Source organism: Bombus terrestris, chromosome 10, assembly GCF_910591885.1.
Source record: "Bombus terrestris chromosome 10, iyBomTerr1.2, whole genome shotgun sequence".
Classification (NCBI taxonomy): domain Eukaryota; kingdom Metazoa; phylum Arthropoda; class Insecta; order Hymenoptera; family Apidae; genus Bombus; species Bombus terrestris.
The window spans coordinates 6986819-7004507 of record NC_063278.1 but is presented as its reverse complement, the minus strand read 5'-3'; the positions used below and the strand labels follow the sequence as shown (position 1 = coordinate 7004507).

Here is a 17689-nt window from a genome sequence, read left to right as displayed (position 1 = left end):
TGCAGCCTTGTTCGATCAATCTCGCAACCGAAAATACGAAGCTTAACGCGTCTTCTTATTCCGATTCGACTCAAACTCTAAAATCTTTTCCTCTGAATCTCTGAATTTGCTATTGAAAAGGAGAAGAACGCGATCGAACGACAGAGAGAAGCGAAGTATCACGGGATCCTTGACTCTGGAGAAAAGACGACAATGAACGTGAAAACGCGAAGGGTAATCGATATGATTGGCAGAGCACATGCAACCACACGCGGTGCCAGGAGGAAAACATTTGGCCAGAGGATTTCTCCGTTGGCGTATTGATTTTCTCAATATCGCTCTCTGTCTCTCCCCTTTTCCTGCTTTAGTGGTGGACGCGCGGAGTGCAGCGCTTACGTATCCGTATTGCGTGAGCGTGATATCGATTTTTGACAGCTGCTGCAAAACGAGCATTGCCACCATCGTGGCAGAAAAGGGGTGCACCAGGTCCACACGCAACGCCAAACGTCCCTTCCTTTTTCTCCTCCCCTTTCCCACCCTCATTCTCTCTCGCTCTGCACGCTTTGTCATTGCTGTTTACTCGACGATCCCACGCCACTGCCATGCTTCTTCGATCGCGCCGGAAACGTGGCATGCTCGCGTGACGCTTTCCGAACCGACGAAATTCACGGAGTTCTAGTTATCGTTTGGAAAGTAGGCTGGCCAGAGGGTTCGCGCAGACAATGTTTTTATGGGGAGGAATCGGTGAATGAGTGTCTTCCGGGCCATGAGCTAAAGAGTACTTTAAGAGACAAAAGCGGAGATCGACGATGTTGAAAGTTGAGAATTAAGTTAGTAAAACGATCTGTCGTGATGGATAAACGGATTTGCGACGACTGGAAGGACGTGTTGGATGTATTACAGGTACGGATGATGGAGGAGCGGCTAGTGAAGGGTGAATACTGCTTGAGCACATCCGGCGTTGGTTCTCCACCGCATTCGCTGCCGTCGACTTCCGGTACGCAGAATGACAAGATCGAGGATGTACATTGTGCCTGCATCTCGAAGCTAGAAACACAGGTCGAGGAACAGGTAATGCAAACAAATCCAAACGTTTCTTCCGAGAGAAATATATGAATCGATCCGCCGTATCGGAACCTCGTCAGGTTCCTCGTAGCATCAGCTTGCTTTCGAACGTCTAAGAATTCTATACGACAAACGGATTTAATTTCATCAGTAATTTTGCAGAATCAGTATTCTGATAATCTAACGCGGTTGCGTCATGATAAAACAACGCGCCGTATCAAAGAACGGTCGAGATAACTGATAATCTACGAACGATTACGAAACGCTTGCAGAGGCAGTTACGGCTTCAAGACGCGAGGCAGGTCGAGGCGAAAGCCGCGAGAATAAAGGAATGGGTGACCAATAAGTTGAGGGAACTGGAACAGCAAAACCAACACCTAAGGGAACAGAACAACAAGTGCAATCAGCAGTTGGAGCTATTGAGAAATCACATAACCAATATCGGCCTGAAACCACCTGTACGTAGAGTCTTCAGTATCGGGAAAGAATTTTAAAAATTCATTTACCAAAGTACGTGTTGTTTCAGGCACCCACAAGGGCATCCTTATCTCTGGAAGTTGACCCCACGTTACGCAGACGATCGGAAAGCTTGGAGGGAACACCGCAGACGGTACCGGAAAGCGTGCAAAGCGCCGTAGCGGAACCACAAGCTGGTACAAAGCACCGAAGACACCTGTCCGCCTGTGGAACTATACAACGAGGGATCACGACCACCAACATGGATTCAAGGTAGAATCTCGCGAGAAGCCTTCGTCGTCTGACGCTTCGCGCCTACGTACATTATTACATACATCTCGCTTCTTTTCGTAATGATCGCTTCTTTCGCTTCTGCTTGCGCGTCGTTCGTTAGCCTGTAGCGTCGCGTAAATATGTCTCGATTCTCCTTGGGAGGTCTCACGACGTGATAGCGGCGCCCGACTCTCGAAACTGTGGTACCCTGTAACGTCCTGAGACTTCCTGCGGGGATCTATCGACCCCGTGTATACTTTGTTCTCTGTTGCCTTCCAGTATAGAGCTTCTCTTTTACTTTTTACCTTTATTTCTTTCGTTCTTATTGGCACGAGCACATCGCTACGGGGCTGTCGCTGATCGTGTATCTATCGAAGCGATTAAAATGCGTTTGCTGGCTAAATTAGTTCCGTGTTTTATGCTTGCCGTTCTTTTTCCGCTGTAGCTTGCTTTCGGAGGAGCTCGCTGCTGCGGTGGAAAACTTGGTGATGTTACCGAATATACCTGGAGTCTCGGAGACGAGCAGAGACAGTGGCAGCTCGGAGGCTATTCACGATTACGCGGAGATCTATACGCCGAGCAGGGAAGGAATGAATTGGGCTCAAAGCGCGCAAGGTCCCCGACCACCCACTCCACCCTTGCACCGATTTCCTAGTTGGGAAGCCAAGATATACCAGGTACTGATATACGCGTTAATCTTATTAGGTTCGTTTGTGCATGTGAACGGTTAACGTAAGTTTCTAGAGTAGAAAATCAACGAGTCTTATATTTATGGGAAAACACGCGTTACGAGCATACTCGCCAAGTTGTTACAGTCAGGAAACAAACCCGTTTACGAATTCCACAGGTAGCGGATGGCGGGCTTGGCATCGGTCCACCGACGAACGAGGAATCCGCGCCTTCCACAATGACAAATACAACTAGCTCGTCGAAACATTCCCAAGCAACAGGACACAACTTGACTGCGCACAACTCCCAAGGCTATTGCGATATTTCTGTTCCAGTCTATGCAACGGTCAAGGGTAAGTCGCTGTCGTTCGTTTCTTAACAAGCATTCGTTTTAAAAGGGCGAGTGTCTATGATTCTTTCGATTTTTTAGGGCGAGCCAGTCAAATTAGGTCAATGCCCTTTGGTGACAGTTCCGATGACAGCTCGGACGGCGAAGAGCATCCAAATCAAACGGAAACCAACACGAGAATCACCAATAGCTCTTCAGACAACACGGACTCTTCGCTTGGCAGTGGAAGTAGTCCTTCGAAAAGCGTTAAAACCACCAGCAGCCTTAGTCCTGCCAAGAGAAGCTCCAGCGGCTCCCCTAGCAAAAGCGTGAAACGTGGTAAGCATTTCAATTATCATTAGCGATCGTCGAACACTGTGATCGTACGTCCAACAACTTGAAAATTACCGACTCGCTTACAGACACCTCTCTGGAATCTGGCCTGTCGGAAGACTACGCGATACCTCCCGATGCTCTAAGCTCCACATCCTTCGAATCTAGTATGCCGAGTTTGCTAATGCGAGTCTCCGGCGAGAGCCCAAAACGACAAGAATCTTTAGAGAAGACCGGCCACCTTGCGAAACTCGGTGGTAAATTAAAGACCTGGAGAAAGAGATGGTTCGTGTTGAAAAACGGTGTGCTGACCTATTGGAAAAGTCAGAACGATGTCAATCGAAAACCTCAAGGCCAAATTGTATTGGATGAAGTGTGCAGGTAATTGTGCAACGATATATATTTTCTCGTATTTTCCTCGTAGAAAGTACGATTAAAATTAAAATTATCCGTGACTTTTTTAATAGGATAAACAGGGCGGAAGGTGCTGCCACGTTTGAGATAGCAACAGGGAAGAAAACGTATTATTTAACGGCAGACTGTATCGCAACGATGGAAGACTGGATAAGGGTTTTACAAAACGTACAAAGGCGGAACGCGACGAAACTTTTGCTCAGTAAGGAAGATAATAAGCCTACGATACAGGGATGGCTAACGAAAGTGAAAAACGGGCACGCTAAGAAGTGCTGGTGCGTCCTCATCGGAAAAATGTTCCTTTACTTTAAGTGCCCTAACGATACGGTAAGCCACTGATCTTTCAATATGTATATTATTCGATCACTACGCGTGAATATTACCAAGGCCTCCGTTTCATTTGTCTTTCAGAATCCTATTGGACAAATAAATATGAGAGACGCTAGAGTAGAAGAAGTCGAGCACGTGTCCGACAGTGACAGCGAAGAAAGAGACGCCGAGGGTCCTCACGAAAGAACGATCGGTATTTTTCCTACTCATCAAGGCCCTACGTACTTGCTGATGCCTCATAAACAAGATAAAGACAATTGGCTGTACCATCTGACGGTGGTATCCGGAGGCGGACCTAGTGCTGGAACTCAGTACGAGCAGCTAGTACAAAGATTAATGGAAACCGATGGAGATCCTAGTTGTGTCCTTTGGAGACACCCGTTGTTGCTCCACACGAAAGAGAACATCACTAGCCCACTGACCAGCTTGACATCCGAAGCCTTGCAGACCGAGGCTATCAAGCTTTTCAAGGTTAATACATGAAATATAAAAACATCGTATATCGGACATTTTATATACGAGGAAATGTTATTTTACACCACAGGCTTGTCAATTGTTTATGTCGGTGGCAGTGGAGCAAGCAGGCATAGACTACCATGTGGTATTAGCGCAAAACGCATTGCAACAATGCATAGACCAACCTGAATTACAATCTGAATTCATATGTGCATTGGTAAAGCAGACAAGTCGTCATACTCAACATCGTTTGGGCGTACAGGTAAAAAAGGCCGCCAGACTTGTGTCGCTGGGTACTGCGCGCGTTGTAAGTCCTGCTTATTGTTTAACAAACACTCTGAACCCTGTACCATTTTTACAGCCGACGTGTTCGTCGCGTAATTTATAATAAACGTTTTACCTATTGGCCGAAACGTTACTATCAAGCTAATAGGTTCAAAATGTATGGTATTCTTCAAAAAAGGCTAGTTAAAAAACGAATGTATAATTGGATATATCGCTTCCGTATAATCAGAAGAAATGGTACATCGGGTACGCTTAGTCAAGTATTATACGAAATAATTCCGTTGAAGTAGCGGTGAACTGTTTAGTTGTCTCTCTCTTTATTCCTTTTTGTTTTCTTTTGTAAAGTAACTCACTAATAATTAATACAACTGGTTGTCGTTTATTTGCCAAAGCAATGTATAATTAATAATAGTAATGATAGTAATAACAATAACATTAATAATACTTGACGAAGTATTTAACAGAAAACGATTTTAGTTTTAACATTCATTCACATTTCATTTTCATTTGCTGCTTTACGTGTGCTATTCCTGGGCTACTCTAAAATCGCATGCGTTTTTTTTTCGATTCTTGTTATCTTTTTTCATAGTACATCGTCATGTTAAGTTTGTTTTATTTTTATTGTGTACTTTTTGATATTTATACATGATACCCGATCACCTGTACCCTGATGCCCTATCATGTGAGCCGAACATATTTCGACAATTCATTCCTCTCATCGCGGGAGAATCACTTAGACTCACTCTTTATCTCATCGATCATACTTCATCATCGATGCATTAACGATCGATCGTCCGATTCGCTAATAAAATACCACGATCTCCGGACTTGTCAAAATACGTTCTGCGGCACACACACTTGCAGAATGGTATGTTGGTGTACATAAAAAACCACACACAGAAAAACATCTTTTTACTAGATTGGTTTTTTGTTTCTGTTTCCGTACGTTTTTTTGCTCGATAGCTCATTACAAAATATTCTCTGTTTTTTGAATGCTGCTTAGAAAAATTAGTCTTTGATTATCTGGTCATAAACGGTGATATAAGAAAATTGATTTAAAGAAAAAAAAAAAAGAAAGAAAGAAAGAATAGCAACAACAGCTAGAAGCTCCTTACAGATTCGAACGTACGTCATAGAATGTAATTAGACCGAGAGCTTCGGAAGCTATGCATCGTTGAGTACAGTGTATCAAGCGTCAAGGAGAATAATAAGGGGAAAGAGCGCGTTCGAGCGATTCGTTCGTGACAAACGAACGAAAGAAAAATGGTTTCGAGCTGTAAGGTAGACTCACATGGCCTAAAAAAATACGAAAGCGCTTATCTCATCCACATTTCTCTTAATTCATTCGACTTATTACAGTTCATGCGTTTTATGTGATTAACACACATAGAGTTATGCGTTAATCAGACCGATTTCGATTGCTTACATTACTAACAGGCATTATATTATGACGAAAATGTAACGAATCTAGAGTGTTCCATCAGATCCGAATCAAATCCGAGGTTTGTCCTAGACACTCCTCGTACAATTCCAAATGCATATTAGAAAGTCGATGAGCTGCACAGGTCTAAAAGATTTTAAAACACGTACCCTCGATTGTCCTGTTAAAATGGATTCTACAAACGAATAATAAACGAGGACAGTGGAGCGCGATTTGTTTAAAGAAAAAAAAAATAAATAAATAAATAAAGTAGTAGATTAGGTCTGGTTCGATCCAGGGATATAGTAGTATGCCAGCATACCATTGCAGCAGCTCCTTCTCTGCGCCACGCAATCGCTGTTCACCTGCGATACGCAAAGTCCCGCGGCAAATGGCAGCGGTGAAAATGCGGACGCACAGTCGACGGCCTCCACTTCTCACAGTCCTCCGCTCATGCAGGGCCACTCGACGTCAACGATTTTGGACTGCAAAACTAATCCCGCCCAGTACGTTCTTATCCAGGGATGGCAGCTGCTCGCGCTCGCTGTTTCTCTATTCCTACCAAGAAACAATCGGCTACTCTGGTACCTGAAGTTACACTTGCAAAGAAACGCTGATACTAAGTAAGTGGTCTTCCTTCGTTCTATTAGCATTCAAATTTCAAAATTTCAATCGAAACATGTAAATTTAAACGTATGAATTTGTTATTTTGTTAGGACGGAGTGCGGCAAATACGCAGCCTATTGCGAAAGAGCGTTGGAAAGGACATTACAAAACGGCGGAAGGGAGGTGAAGCCCTCGAGAATGGAGGTCCTATCGATATTAATGAAAAATCCCTACCATCATTCCCTGCCACATGCAATACCGGTTCACTTCTTGAATGGGACGTATCAGGTTGTAAGCTTCGATGGCAGCACAACGATAGAAGAATTTCTGAATACCCTGAACCAGGAAATCGGTTGCCGTGATGTTCATCAATCTGGTTTCACGTTATTCAGTGACGATCCCATCGAGAAGGATCTTGAACATTTCATCGATCTTCAAGCAAAAGTATGCACCTCGGGAGAGTTTGGAAATTACAGTAGACGAAAGTATTCCGACGCGATAATTTTATTCGTTCCAGCTTTGTGATATAATCTCCAAATGGGAAACCGCATTAAGAGAGAAGGGCTCAGGAAAATTCGAGAATACCAGGGTGATACAATTAACGTACAAATCGCGATGTTATTGGAGACAGGCAGCTAAGATGGAAACCGACAGAGAAAGGCTTCTTCTGTGTTACCAAATAAATCAGCAAGTCGTACAAGGCAAATTTCCGGTCAATCGAGAACTTGCATTTGAACTTGCGTCGTTAATGGCACAGGTAAAGTTACTCTTTGAAAATAATGATGCAGTTTTTTAATGAAAATACTGTTAATGTAACGATGAAACGTTGTAGATCGATTTTGGTGAATATAACAACGATAAAGCTCGAGGCAGCGGCCCAGGATGCAATCCTCATCATTTGGTGCTTCAAGCTTTAGACAAATTTTATCCCATACGATATCGAACAAACATCACTGCCGAGCAATTAAGGCAAGTACCATGTAAATTACAAAGAACATAAATAAGTATCAGCTATGTTTAAAATCACGGATTTCTTGTTGCAGAGAACTGCAAGAAAAACTTCAAGAAAAGTGGATCGCGTTAAAAGGTCGTAGCGTATTAGACTGTGTTCGCATATATCTAACTTGTACCAGGAAGTGGCCTTTCTTTGGAGCTACACTCTATCAAGCAAAGGTTAATAACGGGACATATTTATAGATAAACAAAAATGAAAAGAAAAGTTATTTAAAAATATCTTGTTTCATAGTTGAAGCAAGCTGAGCCGATAACCGTATGGATAGCCGTTTCCGAAGATAGTGTTACTCTTCTAGAATTACAAACGATGGCAGTGATGTGTCGTTATAATTATGCGAACATAGTTACATTCGGAGGATGTTTGGATGATTTTATGCTGGTCGCTTGCCCTGACGAAGGAGCAGCTGAACAAAAACTTTTATTTGCTCTATCAAAACCTAAGGTATATTATCGAGCAATCTCATTAAAACAAGATTTCTAAATATTAAATATTATCTATTCGTATCTGTACAGATTCTAGAGATAACATTGTTGATTGCCGATTACATGAACGCCTTGGGACATACTTTACCTGGCACGCCACAGATGAACACATTAACTCGTAATGGGTCTCACAGATCCATCAAATCGACCCTAAGACCTACAACGGGTTTGTAAAAATACATACTTTTGTATTTCATTTTTTCTCTGTTTTTGCTGATTGAATAACAATTGGACTAGGTTCAGGCTGTCTTCCAACGCAACCAGATATTTTAAAGTCGACGCCAGACCACCAAAGACCTTAAAAAAAGACTGGTCAATCGAATTGGGAAAAAGAAGCAGGGGAATACGGCACTTCGTTCATGAAAGTCTGATCCTGCCAAGGCACTAACTTTATATTCGAAGGTACTACAGGCTGTATTGTAAGAATTTGCGTAAAACGATACACTGGACAACGCTCAGCAACGTGTGCGCTGTAGTTGATTTTAGTTGCGTTTTGTGTAAATTAGAGATGATGCTTGACAGACAACGTTTTTGTGTACATACCTGACAGCATGCAAAACTCTGTGGTCCACGTTAACGCGATTTAAACGTGGGTGACTGAAATTAATCGAAAACGATTTGCAACACTGCCTAAAATAAATTAGTATGTCTGAAATTACATCGAATAATTTCATTAAAAAAAAGCTAAGGCATCATGCTGAAACTTTTTGCTACCGTATTTATATACCAAATTCAAAACGTTTAGCGTAAGATAAGGATGCAGAAGTGATGTATCACATATGTATATAATTAATCGGAGTTAATGGATGTTTAGAAGTCTAGTGAGTGATGCAGCGATACCTTTGTCTTTAATGTGAGAATATGTCGACGAAATTCTTATTTCTTGCCAAATCGATCGCAGTACACGTACGAGGAGCCTGCAATTGCTTTGCAGTGCAAATAAAAAACACATGGATATAAGTATTTAGATTTTTCAAATATAAAGATATTTCAAGCGTAATAACTGTACCTACTGTCATTGTAAATTCAAAATTTACCTTCGATCACTACATTATTCACATAATGATCTGTTTTAATTTAAAAAGTGTTGTACACGATTTTTCATTGCATTGACTAATTACTTCTCTTATATTTTATAATAACTAATTTGAAAAATATGGCTGATTGGTGACAGTAAGTACAGACAGTATTAACTTTAAGTCTGGTTGAATTTAAGCTCAATCATAAGAAAAAAATTCTTTGTACGGAAAGTGACAAATGCAACTTACACATTATCATGTTATTTTGATAACAGCTAGTCTCATATTTTATATTTATTTAATGTTTAAGCAAATAAGTTCGTTTTATAAGGACACGACCAAATAGATGTAATGGGAACGCGTTTTCTTTAATAATTAGTATCGTTCCTGCGGTAACATATGTGCAACATTTTTGTACTAATTAAACGATGATCCCGTCACGTATAGAAGTTTTGTACTCGCTTGACGTGTCCTACATAACTAGCAAATGTCTTCCTTCTCTTTAGTATCCAGAAATAAATAAAAGTTTAAAAGTAGGGCTTTCGTGCAATATGTACAAGACTTCTATAATTTTATAATTCCTGAGATAGGCTGAGTGTGACTGTGCCTCTCTGAGCAGTATAGACAAAGTAACTCTATGCACGGCTTTGTTTAGCGCATTGAAGATTTATATAAAATAAAAAACGATAGAAACCTCAGATTACTGGGAGCAGTACAAAGATATGCAAGAACGACATTTTGTCTTTAATTTTTATAATACGCAATGAAATGCTACTATTTAGGTGCTTAGCACCTTTGTATCATGATGCAGTAAAAAAAGAGTCACTGATCTGTAAATATCACCTTAGTCTTAAGTTTCTAAATATAGTAGAATGAGAAGATGGCAGCTGATAAAGGCTACAATCGTGGTAGAAATTTCTTGCGATCGTCTAGCTGTCTACAGAATATTCTGAGCCTACCACCTTACATTTCTATTTATTATTTATTCGCATAAAACGACGCATAAGGGCACGAGCGGTGTGAGCGAAAAGCATTGTACTATTGTACAGGAAGAGAAATAAACTGCTCGGATCTACACTTTGAGAGACTATTTATTTACTGTATGTATTAAAAACCTTATGCTTCTCATAAATCTATCATTTATTTTAGATTAAATCCTTAACAATATACATAATCATAATATAGACTCAGTCTATTTCTTCAGGTCTTACAGGATGAGTTAATGGTATTACTGATTTTTTCTTTACATCTCTTGAAAGTGCCTTTCTCATGTCTGTAAGGAGAAAAGAACAGAATATTTAATTTATATTTAAAAATTTTTTTACAAAAGTAACAGTAATTTGTATACCAAAAGCATCTTCATCTGGGTTTCCAGTATAATATTCTAAAACAGTCCTATAAACAATATATCCTAACTGTTGATACATTTTGATTGCCACCTTATTACTAACTCTTACAAAGAGATCTACAAAATATGCTTGCTTCCTGTAACAATATACAGAGATACATAGAATATACATGTTATTAAGCCATACTTCACCATTAAACTTACTTTTCTGAAACCTTCTCTAAAAATTCTATTAACATTGCAGCCAAACCTAATCTCCTATAATTAGGTGAAACTGTAAGAGCTGTTATATGACCATGCCAGTTCTCTCCTTGCCCTTCTGCCTTTCCCATAACTTTAAATTTCTAATATTAATTATAATGCACTATCAAGGAGAAGTATCTTATATGATACAAGAAAAAAACTTACTATAACCCATAATTTCTCCACTTGGCGATTCAGCTACTTGAAAATACTCTGGCCAATGTGCTAGATAGTGTGTATAAAAAGAAAGTCCATACTAGTTTAAAATTTTACCAAGTAAAATTTTAACAAGATTAAAATTAAGAAAAATATATACCAAAATTGTGTAGTAAATAAATATGTTTATTTTAAACAACAAACGTAATAAGATATAAGATATTTAAAGGATACTGTCTCCGTAAGTGGATCTAAATTTCTATAAAAAATAGAATAATTAAAAATGCTAGTAAATAACTGTTTTTATTCAAAATTGTATATTTAGGTTAAACAATATTAAACAATATTAGCAATTGATAAATACATATTTCGATACTCACACATTGTTAAATTTAAATAAATCGTTGCATGTGAAAGGCCTAAGAGTCGTCATGTTTTAAATGCAATAAAAGATTGAGTAAATAAATGTGATATAAACGTAATTTATCACAGGAAGACTCTGCCAACACTAAGTTCAAACTAATCCAAACTCAGATCTGCTCAGACCCAGATCAAGTAAATGCGACTAGTGTAATTTATTCATCTGACACCATACGTCGCCACTGCACCACATTGTGGAATTTCAAAATTTCATTCTACTTCAGTACGCATGATTCATTAAAAAACGTATCAAAGGAAAAATAAATTAATGAATAATAATATAATAACAAATTAAATTATGCAAGAAAAGTTTTATACGTAATTTAAAAACAATTTTATTAAAGTTCTTATAAGAAAAGAATACAAGCAAGGTATTTTCTTGTAAAATTTCGGGGACTTACGCTAAGTTACATCTTTTTTACATTTGTTTTTATATAATATTTATGAATATCAATATGCAGTCATACCTAAGATGCAGTCAAAAACACGGCAAATTGTGTAAACATTTTTATGATACAAATATGAAGTGTAATATGTTTGCCACGTGCATTGCACAGAAATGACCTATCATTTTTTGAGCGTTACACATCTCCTTCGCGGATATTAAAAATTCATTGTTACAATGACTTTCTTCTGAAAAAATAGTTAAACACTTTTTTAGCTATATGTTTATACTTTTTAAAAAACCGTATGCAATGTACAAGTATAAAATCAAAGCTTCTAAACACCTTTCATACAGGACACTAATGTTGCAAATATCAGTATATATGTAAAGTCTTGAACTTCGATATTTTTATTTTATCTATAACATTACAAATCTTAAATGCCACTTATATATATCTTTAAAAAAGAATATAAGGTAATAATATGTAAAACACGCTTTGATATTGTAATAATAACAAAACTTTGTTTGAAATATAATACATATAAATGTCTCTTATAGAAATACTTTTATGAAAGCACTAAGAGTAAAGAAATTAAAGCACAAGCAAACACAACCACTTTTTCATTATTTAGTTTTCTTCTCTATACTGATATTTTGTTAGAGAGTGCGCTGTATAAAATGTGATAGGTTTCAACAATATGCTTTGTAATTCACACACAGCACAGAAATAAATGCTTAATGTAATAACCATAGAGTTATAAATATATTTTGTAATAAATACAACATTGTTTTTAATTACAGCATTTTGTATTATTAATGAATCTTGACATTTTAATTTTTATTGTACTATATGTTTTATTTTAAATCTAATGTGGCTAAATATCTCGAAAATATTGGCCCTTATAATGGAGTAAATACGTTATTATGCAATTAGCATTATGTTACATTTTGTTTTGTTTCCTTTCTATATTCTTAAACATAAATAAGAACTTATTTATGCTATTTTTACATTACAATTAAGTATTAGCAGAATCTTAATGTATATTTTGTAACCTTTTTTTTTTATTAGCAATATAGTTAATTTTATTTCTTTTAATTGAGTAACTTTAAACGACGTACTGCAGTTTTCGTAATGCAAAAACATAAATTATTTTCATAAATTTAATAATCCCTTATAGTACAATTGGTGACATATTCAGAACCTCGTTTTATCGTTTCTAAAATTTGCTACCAAGACTAGAGATTTCATCATGGTTTAAAGTATTCTCTTAAATAAAACAATATCAGTGTTTTATCATCTTATCAAGTAAAAATGCGTTTATGACATAAATAGGATACAAGAAATCAGTGAATTCGCAAATCTAAATTCTTTTGATTTGATCATTTTTTCCTATCATGATACTGCCTGTAAGATACTTGAAGATAGTTTGTGTCTATATATTTTATATTAAATGCAATCAAATGCAAAAGATGTCAGGAATAATAATATATTTTAATAACACAGTGTTCTTTCATATAAATTTATGTATTCAAGATTTCCGTGTTTTAATACGCGTAATCGTATATTATAAAAACTTAATCTTTTATACATAAATAATATCTACGTCTATCAGTTGATATCAACATTGATCTTATTGAATTTGTTACATTTTAAAAATTACCCATTAATAATAATCATAACCAAAATTTAACTACTACAGCTATTCCATATCAAGGAATATTTATTTCATGTGTGCATTGGCTAATTACTTCTTTGATCCATCAGTCTAGAAATTGCTTTCGATTTGGACTATACGTTTATTTTACAATAACCAATTAGGCAGCATTGAAAACCTGTCTTTAATAACTCTATTATTTCTACATACATGCAAATATGAGTTTCTCCTTTATAAGGTGATGTAATATGAATATCTTAAGAACTAATTGTAGGCGTTGGTTTGACTATGAAAATTATGCATGAGATTTGCATATGCGTATATACAATTAACACTGAGGTTTGTCCGTAGGAACAAGGCACGGCTGACGTATCGTCTTCTTTCACGGAACAGTGTTATTATTGGTTGAAGTTTAACAATAAAGTACACACCTTAATTATTTTGACAGATTTCCAAAGATATTATTTTATTTTTATTTCTGCCAAGTTTCAAAACAATTTACGTCAAATTTCACATCTACTTCTTCATAGAATTATGAACTTATATAAGTTTTCTAGTATGTAATTTAAAAAATTATGTTTATATGATTGACTTCGCATTGAAAAATACTTTTTTCTTATTATGTATCACAAATAAATGGATATTCTTTGAAATGGTATTTACTATCACTGCTTCAAAACAGCAGTAATAATTTACTATTACATTTCGCAATTCCATTTCAAGATAATATTTAAGATATCGTATTACAAAACATACGTGCAGGATACTATGAAAATCGCCTGAAATGCTGCCAAGTCCTCCAGACAAATAATCAAATATAGATACATTTTTGCAATTTATAATAAATGAACAAATAAAAAGATAACATTTATATCAATAGAGAATGTTTTAAAACTATCATGCAACTAGTAGCATTAGATATTGTAATTGAATCAACAAACATTAAATTATTCTTTTATATAAGTAATATGAATATTGAAGTGTAATTTTATCGTGAATTTATTATAAAAAAAAACTTACGTTTTTAAAACGTAATAGTATTTCATGCAAAATATTATGAAGCTTTATATATCCAGAAATTTAAGCGTCGATACTTAATAAGATAGACTGATATTATCTTGAATTACTAGTTATCCAAGTAAAATAAACTTATTAACGAAATGTTATTATTAATTTTGTTTACCAAATATAAGCGTTTTATACTATACCGCGAACTGTAAGTTATTGTTGTGAAGTCAATATGAAAAAATAGCAGCAAATAAGTGTCTCAAATTAATATTTTTGGAGATCCCAGTCCTCCATAAAGTTGTTGATAACTTATTGTAATATGAAGCATACTTGAAATTATATTCGTACCATCAAAAAAATAGGCAAATAATGACGATTAAATCTGAATGGTAACGAAACGGGTACTTGCAATTCACTACCTATGGCATAATTAGATTATAAACATTCATTTGAAATTGACAATCCATACATCCGTTAGTTTTGTTAGTCAACATCAAGAATAATATTTGAGGCAGGAATATTTTTACTTTACTACAATTTAATTTTACTTACATATTTGAACGTAATTTCTTGTATAGTATAAAACGCTTTACCAGAAGCAAGATAGTACATACGTAAACATATTATAATGTATATAACTAGATGTTATAAAAAATAAATGAAGGACTAGGAATCTCAATGGATCCTGATGGATTTTAGAACCTTCATTGACAGGTGCTTGAGTGCCAAGAAATGATCCATACTTGTAAAAGTTTTCCAAAAGTGATTCTTTTTCAACCCATCTATCATATAACCATTTAGACAATAATTCGGGTTCTCGTGGGACCTAAAATCAATGATGTAATAAAATATTCTCATGGAAAATATGAACGAGTGACGATCTACATATGTTTAAAAAACTTACCACTGAGCTAGGAAAAACTCGGTAAAATAATACTGTTTCACATGGTGGTCGTGAACCAGTTATAATTGTTGGTAAGTCAAGTGGTTTACCTTGAGGATATGCTATCGTTATATCTAGAATCCAATTGATTTGTGGTTTAGCTGCCGTCATATCTATAAAAAGTTTATACAGATTAGCAATACATATTATTACTTAACATATTGTAATTAAACAAGAACTTAAGTTAAACTACAGTTTCTATAAAATTATTTACTTGGCCTACTGTTCAATTGTTGTTCTGCTGTATTATTTTCTAGTGATGGACCAATCGTATCAAATATAGTTTGCATTGCTCCTACCCGCGGTAACGTTACATTTTCAAGAATTGGCAAATTATTCTTTTTAGCATATTTTTGTGATGTCTCTCGTCTTTTACATAAAAAACCTCCTTCTGGGAAGAGAACCATCCATTTTCTGTTCAATGGAATATATGTTTCTTTTAAATGCTTTTCTAGCTTTTTTAAACTCCCTTCCCTTTGTTTTCGACCCTAACACAAAATATCATCAAAAATAAAGTAACCCAGTTACTTAAGATGTTATTAATAAACTAACAAATCTATAGTCACTTACAGATACAATGAAGAAGTCCTGGTGTAAAATAGAAACTATACCAAAGTTAGTAAATTTAAAAATCCTATCCATAATCCACATTAGATTAGGTAATACATTTGGCTTAGCATTAAATGTTGTCATGAGTATAGGAACATCACCAGTACTTTGATGATTTGCTATTACTAATGTTCTTTCACTAATAATTTCTTGTATATCATCACCTTGTTCTATTACTATAAATTACATGTTATTTGTTATTTCAATATTATTTTAATATTGCTATTTTAATTAAATATATAAATTATTTGTATACTCACTATCATAACCTGCAGACCAAGTCCACGTAGATACCATTGCTAATAGCCAATGGAAAAATAATCCTTCGATTCTCCAATATACTTGTGGTTGATAAACTTTTACAGGGAACAATAATGTCATCCATACTACATATGTTGGTATACAATAAATATTGTTGAGTATCACAAAACTGGTTCTAATAGTACATTTTACAAAATTTAATACTTTATTGATTACCCTGCAAATTCATAAATACACTAAAATTTATAGTCATAAAAATAATTCTTAAATACTCAAATATTTATTTCTATTTCTTTTATTAAACTTTTGAGGGCTTATAAGACTACTGTTTATATCTTTCATAACAATATGGCTAAACTATAATTTAATAAAATAATGTGATTCCTTCACATAAAGGTTAATTTGCATCCAATAAATATACAAAAACATTCTTGTTTGCAATAATATTTGTCACACTAATATCAAATTTCATCATATAACTTTGCAAAAAAAAATAATATTATTTTTGTTTGTAAGACTCTTATTGATATTTTGTTCCTTGATTACAATAATTAACTTTTGAAAACATTTACTTTAAATAATTATACTTAAACCACACTTTAACTCACAACTTAAACAACATCTTAAATAAAACCAATAAATATCATACAAAACTTTTTAACTTTAGAAATTGCTTCTCCAAAGCACATTACACTTTCTAAACTTAAAATTAAGCTTTTTTCCAGGATTTTAATTGAAAAATAAATATAAGTTAATCTAATATTAATGATCGGTTATGTGCAATGATTATATACCAAAATCGAGTTTCATATCTTAGCCAAATAAATTTTAAACATATATTACAAGAAATTAAAGAATACAACTGATTATGCTAAAATGCTACAATGATTTCAAATTATTTTAGAGATTACTTGAGAACAAGAAGCCCGGTACTCGTGACATTCTAGGTTAAGGATAAAAAACGTATTTTTTATCAAATTAAAAGGTGGAAGACATGTTGTTCGTAAAATAACTTGTAATTGTAGTAAGAAACTTTTGTTTATTTACATAGAAGATGGGAACGGCACATGTTGCATTTGATAAAACACGTTTTTAACTTACCTCGTAAAAGTAGAAAAGGAAGAAAAGTCAGTCATTTTCGAAAGACACAACTTGTAATGCAAGCTCGACGAAGTTTTAACCACAATTTTTTGTGCATAGCATTCCCTTTTGCATAAATTACATAATAAGGATCATTAAGCAGGATGACATGTAAAGATTCTCGTGCTGTTTACATGAGACGTAAATCTTAAAATTTTGCTAAAGTTATTAAAATTCAATAAGCGTGTTAACCGCTTCGTTTAATCATTGAATAATTACTCTCGATGTCACTAGAAATTCCCAGTTCCAATTGACACACGACTAGTATGATAAGACCGTGTTACACAAATTTATCGGTTTGTTATCGACTACTATTTAGATGACGTTTTTTCAAAAATACACCATAATTTTGTTACTTCAACTACACGCAATACCACCACGCACATATAAC

At 35.4% G+C, this 17689-nt stretch overlaps 3 protein-coding genes across 17 annotated transcripts in view; 1 reads left to right on the top strand and 2 right to left on the bottom strand.

Annotated features, from left to right (window-relative positions):
* The window catches only part of LOC100644687 (uncharacterized protein CG43867), a 98871-nt gene extending 88664 nt beyond the window's left edge, over nt 1-10207 (top strand). For 6 of the 13 annotated variants that reach the window (XM_012312584.3, XM_048409215.1, XM_048409214.1 and 3 more), the window contains 18 exons: nt 883-1050; nt 1317-1502; nt 1571-1773; nt 2219-2450; nt 2621-2795; nt 2873-3109; nt 3193-3484; nt 3571-3844; nt 3929-4318; nt 4392-4610; nt 6339-6631; nt 6725-7058; nt 7132-7371; nt 7447-7583; nt 7658-7787; nt 7861-8070; nt 8142-8277; nt 8349-10207. In XM_012312584.3, the coding sequence (XP_012167974.1) occupies nt 883-1050; nt 1317-1502; nt 1571-1773; nt 2219-2450; nt 2621-2795; nt 2873-3109; nt 3193-3484; nt 3571-3844; nt 3929-4318; nt 4392-4610; nt 6339-6631; nt 6725-7058; nt 7132-7371; nt 7447-7583; nt 7658-7787; nt 7861-8070; nt 8142-8277; nt 8349-8413 (3921 nt within the window). In that variant the 3' untranslated portion in view covers nt 8414-10207. Of the gene's footprint in view, nt 1-664; nt 810-882; nt 1051-1316; nt 1503-1570; nt 1774-2218; nt 2451-2620; nt 2796-2872; nt 3110-3192; nt 3485-3570; nt 3845-3928; nt 4319-4391; nt 4611-6338; nt 6632-6724; nt 7059-7131; nt 7372-7446; nt 7584-7657; nt 7788-7860; nt 8071-8141; nt 8278-8348 lie in introns of those variants that run through there. The other 7 variants (XM_020865095.2, XM_012312588.3, XM_012312592.3 and 4 more) reach the window with 7 other exon arrangements.
* On the bottom strand, nt 10204-11445 carry LOC100647108 (N-alpha-acetyltransferase 20). Of its 2 annotated transcripts, XM_003398231.4 has the most exons (6): nt 11258-11443; nt 11112-11136; nt 10887-10977; nt 10683-10812; nt 10479-10615; nt 10204-10403 (listed from the first exon to the last, which is right to left on the bottom strand). In XM_003398231.4, exons 1-6 carry the CDS (start codon nt 11308-11310, stop codon nt 10318-10320), a joined length of 522 nt encoding a protein of 173 aa, XP_003398279.1. In that variant the 5' UTR covers nt 11311-11443; the 3' UTR covers nt 10204-10317. The 2 variants fall into 2 exon arrangements, with proteins under 2 accessions (XP_003398279.1, XP_048265181.1); XM_048409224.1 differs by lacking the exon at nt 10887-10977 and having other exon boundaries at nt 10683-10822; nt 11258-11445.
* Nucleotides 11446-11616: 171 nt separating this feature from the next.
* LOC100647627 (acyl-CoA:lysophosphatidylglycerol acyltransferase 1) lies at nt 11617-17386 on the bottom strand. 2 transcript variants are annotated; one of them, XM_003398236.4, is made up of 6 exons: nt 17260-17386; nt 16158-16375; nt 15859-16073; nt 15503-15776; nt 15250-15401; nt 11617-15171 (listed from the first exon to the last, which is right to left on the bottom strand). In XM_003398236.4, exons 1-6 carry the CDS (start codon nt 17292-17294, stop codon nt 14935-14937), a joined length of 1131 nt encoding a protein of 376 aa, XP_003398284.1. In that variant the 5' UTR covers nt 17295-17386; the 3' UTR covers nt 11617-14934. The 2 variants fall into 2 exon arrangements, with proteins under 2 accessions (XP_003398284.1, XP_020720751.1); XM_020865092.2 differs by lacking the exon at nt 17260-17386 and adding an exon at nt 17070-17134.
* Nucleotides 17387-17689: the final 303 nt, after the last annotated feature.

What these genes read in the sequence shown, in the direction of transcription:
- LOC100647108 (XM_003398231.4), bottom strand. Translation starts at nt 11,310, where the DNA reads ATGACGACTCTTAGGCCTTTCACATGCAACGATTTATTTAAATTTAAC. An exon ending in TTATTTAAATTTAACAATGT is followed by an intron (nt 11,137 to 11,257) that starts GTGAGTATCGAA and finishes TATTTTTTATAG; the next exon opens with AAATTTAGATCCACTTACGG. An exon ending in TAGATCCACTTACGGAGACA is followed by an intron (nt 10,978 to 11,111) that starts GTATCCTTTAAA and finishes ATTTTAAACTAG; the next exon opens with TATGGACTTTCTTTTTATAC.
- LOC100647627 (XM_003398236.4), bottom strand. Translation starts at nt 17,294, where the DNA reads ATGACTGACTTTTCTTCCTTTTCTACTTTTACGAG. An exon ending in TTGGTCTGCAGGTTATGATA is followed by an intron (nt 16,074 to 16,157) that starts GTGAGTATACAA and finishes TGTAATTTATAG; the next exon opens with TAATAGAACAAGGTGATGAT. An exon ending in ACAATTGAACAGTAGGCCAA is followed by an intron (nt 15,402 to 15,502) that starts GTAAATAATTTT and finishes AACTTTTTATAG; the next exon opens with ATATGACGGCAGCTAAACCA.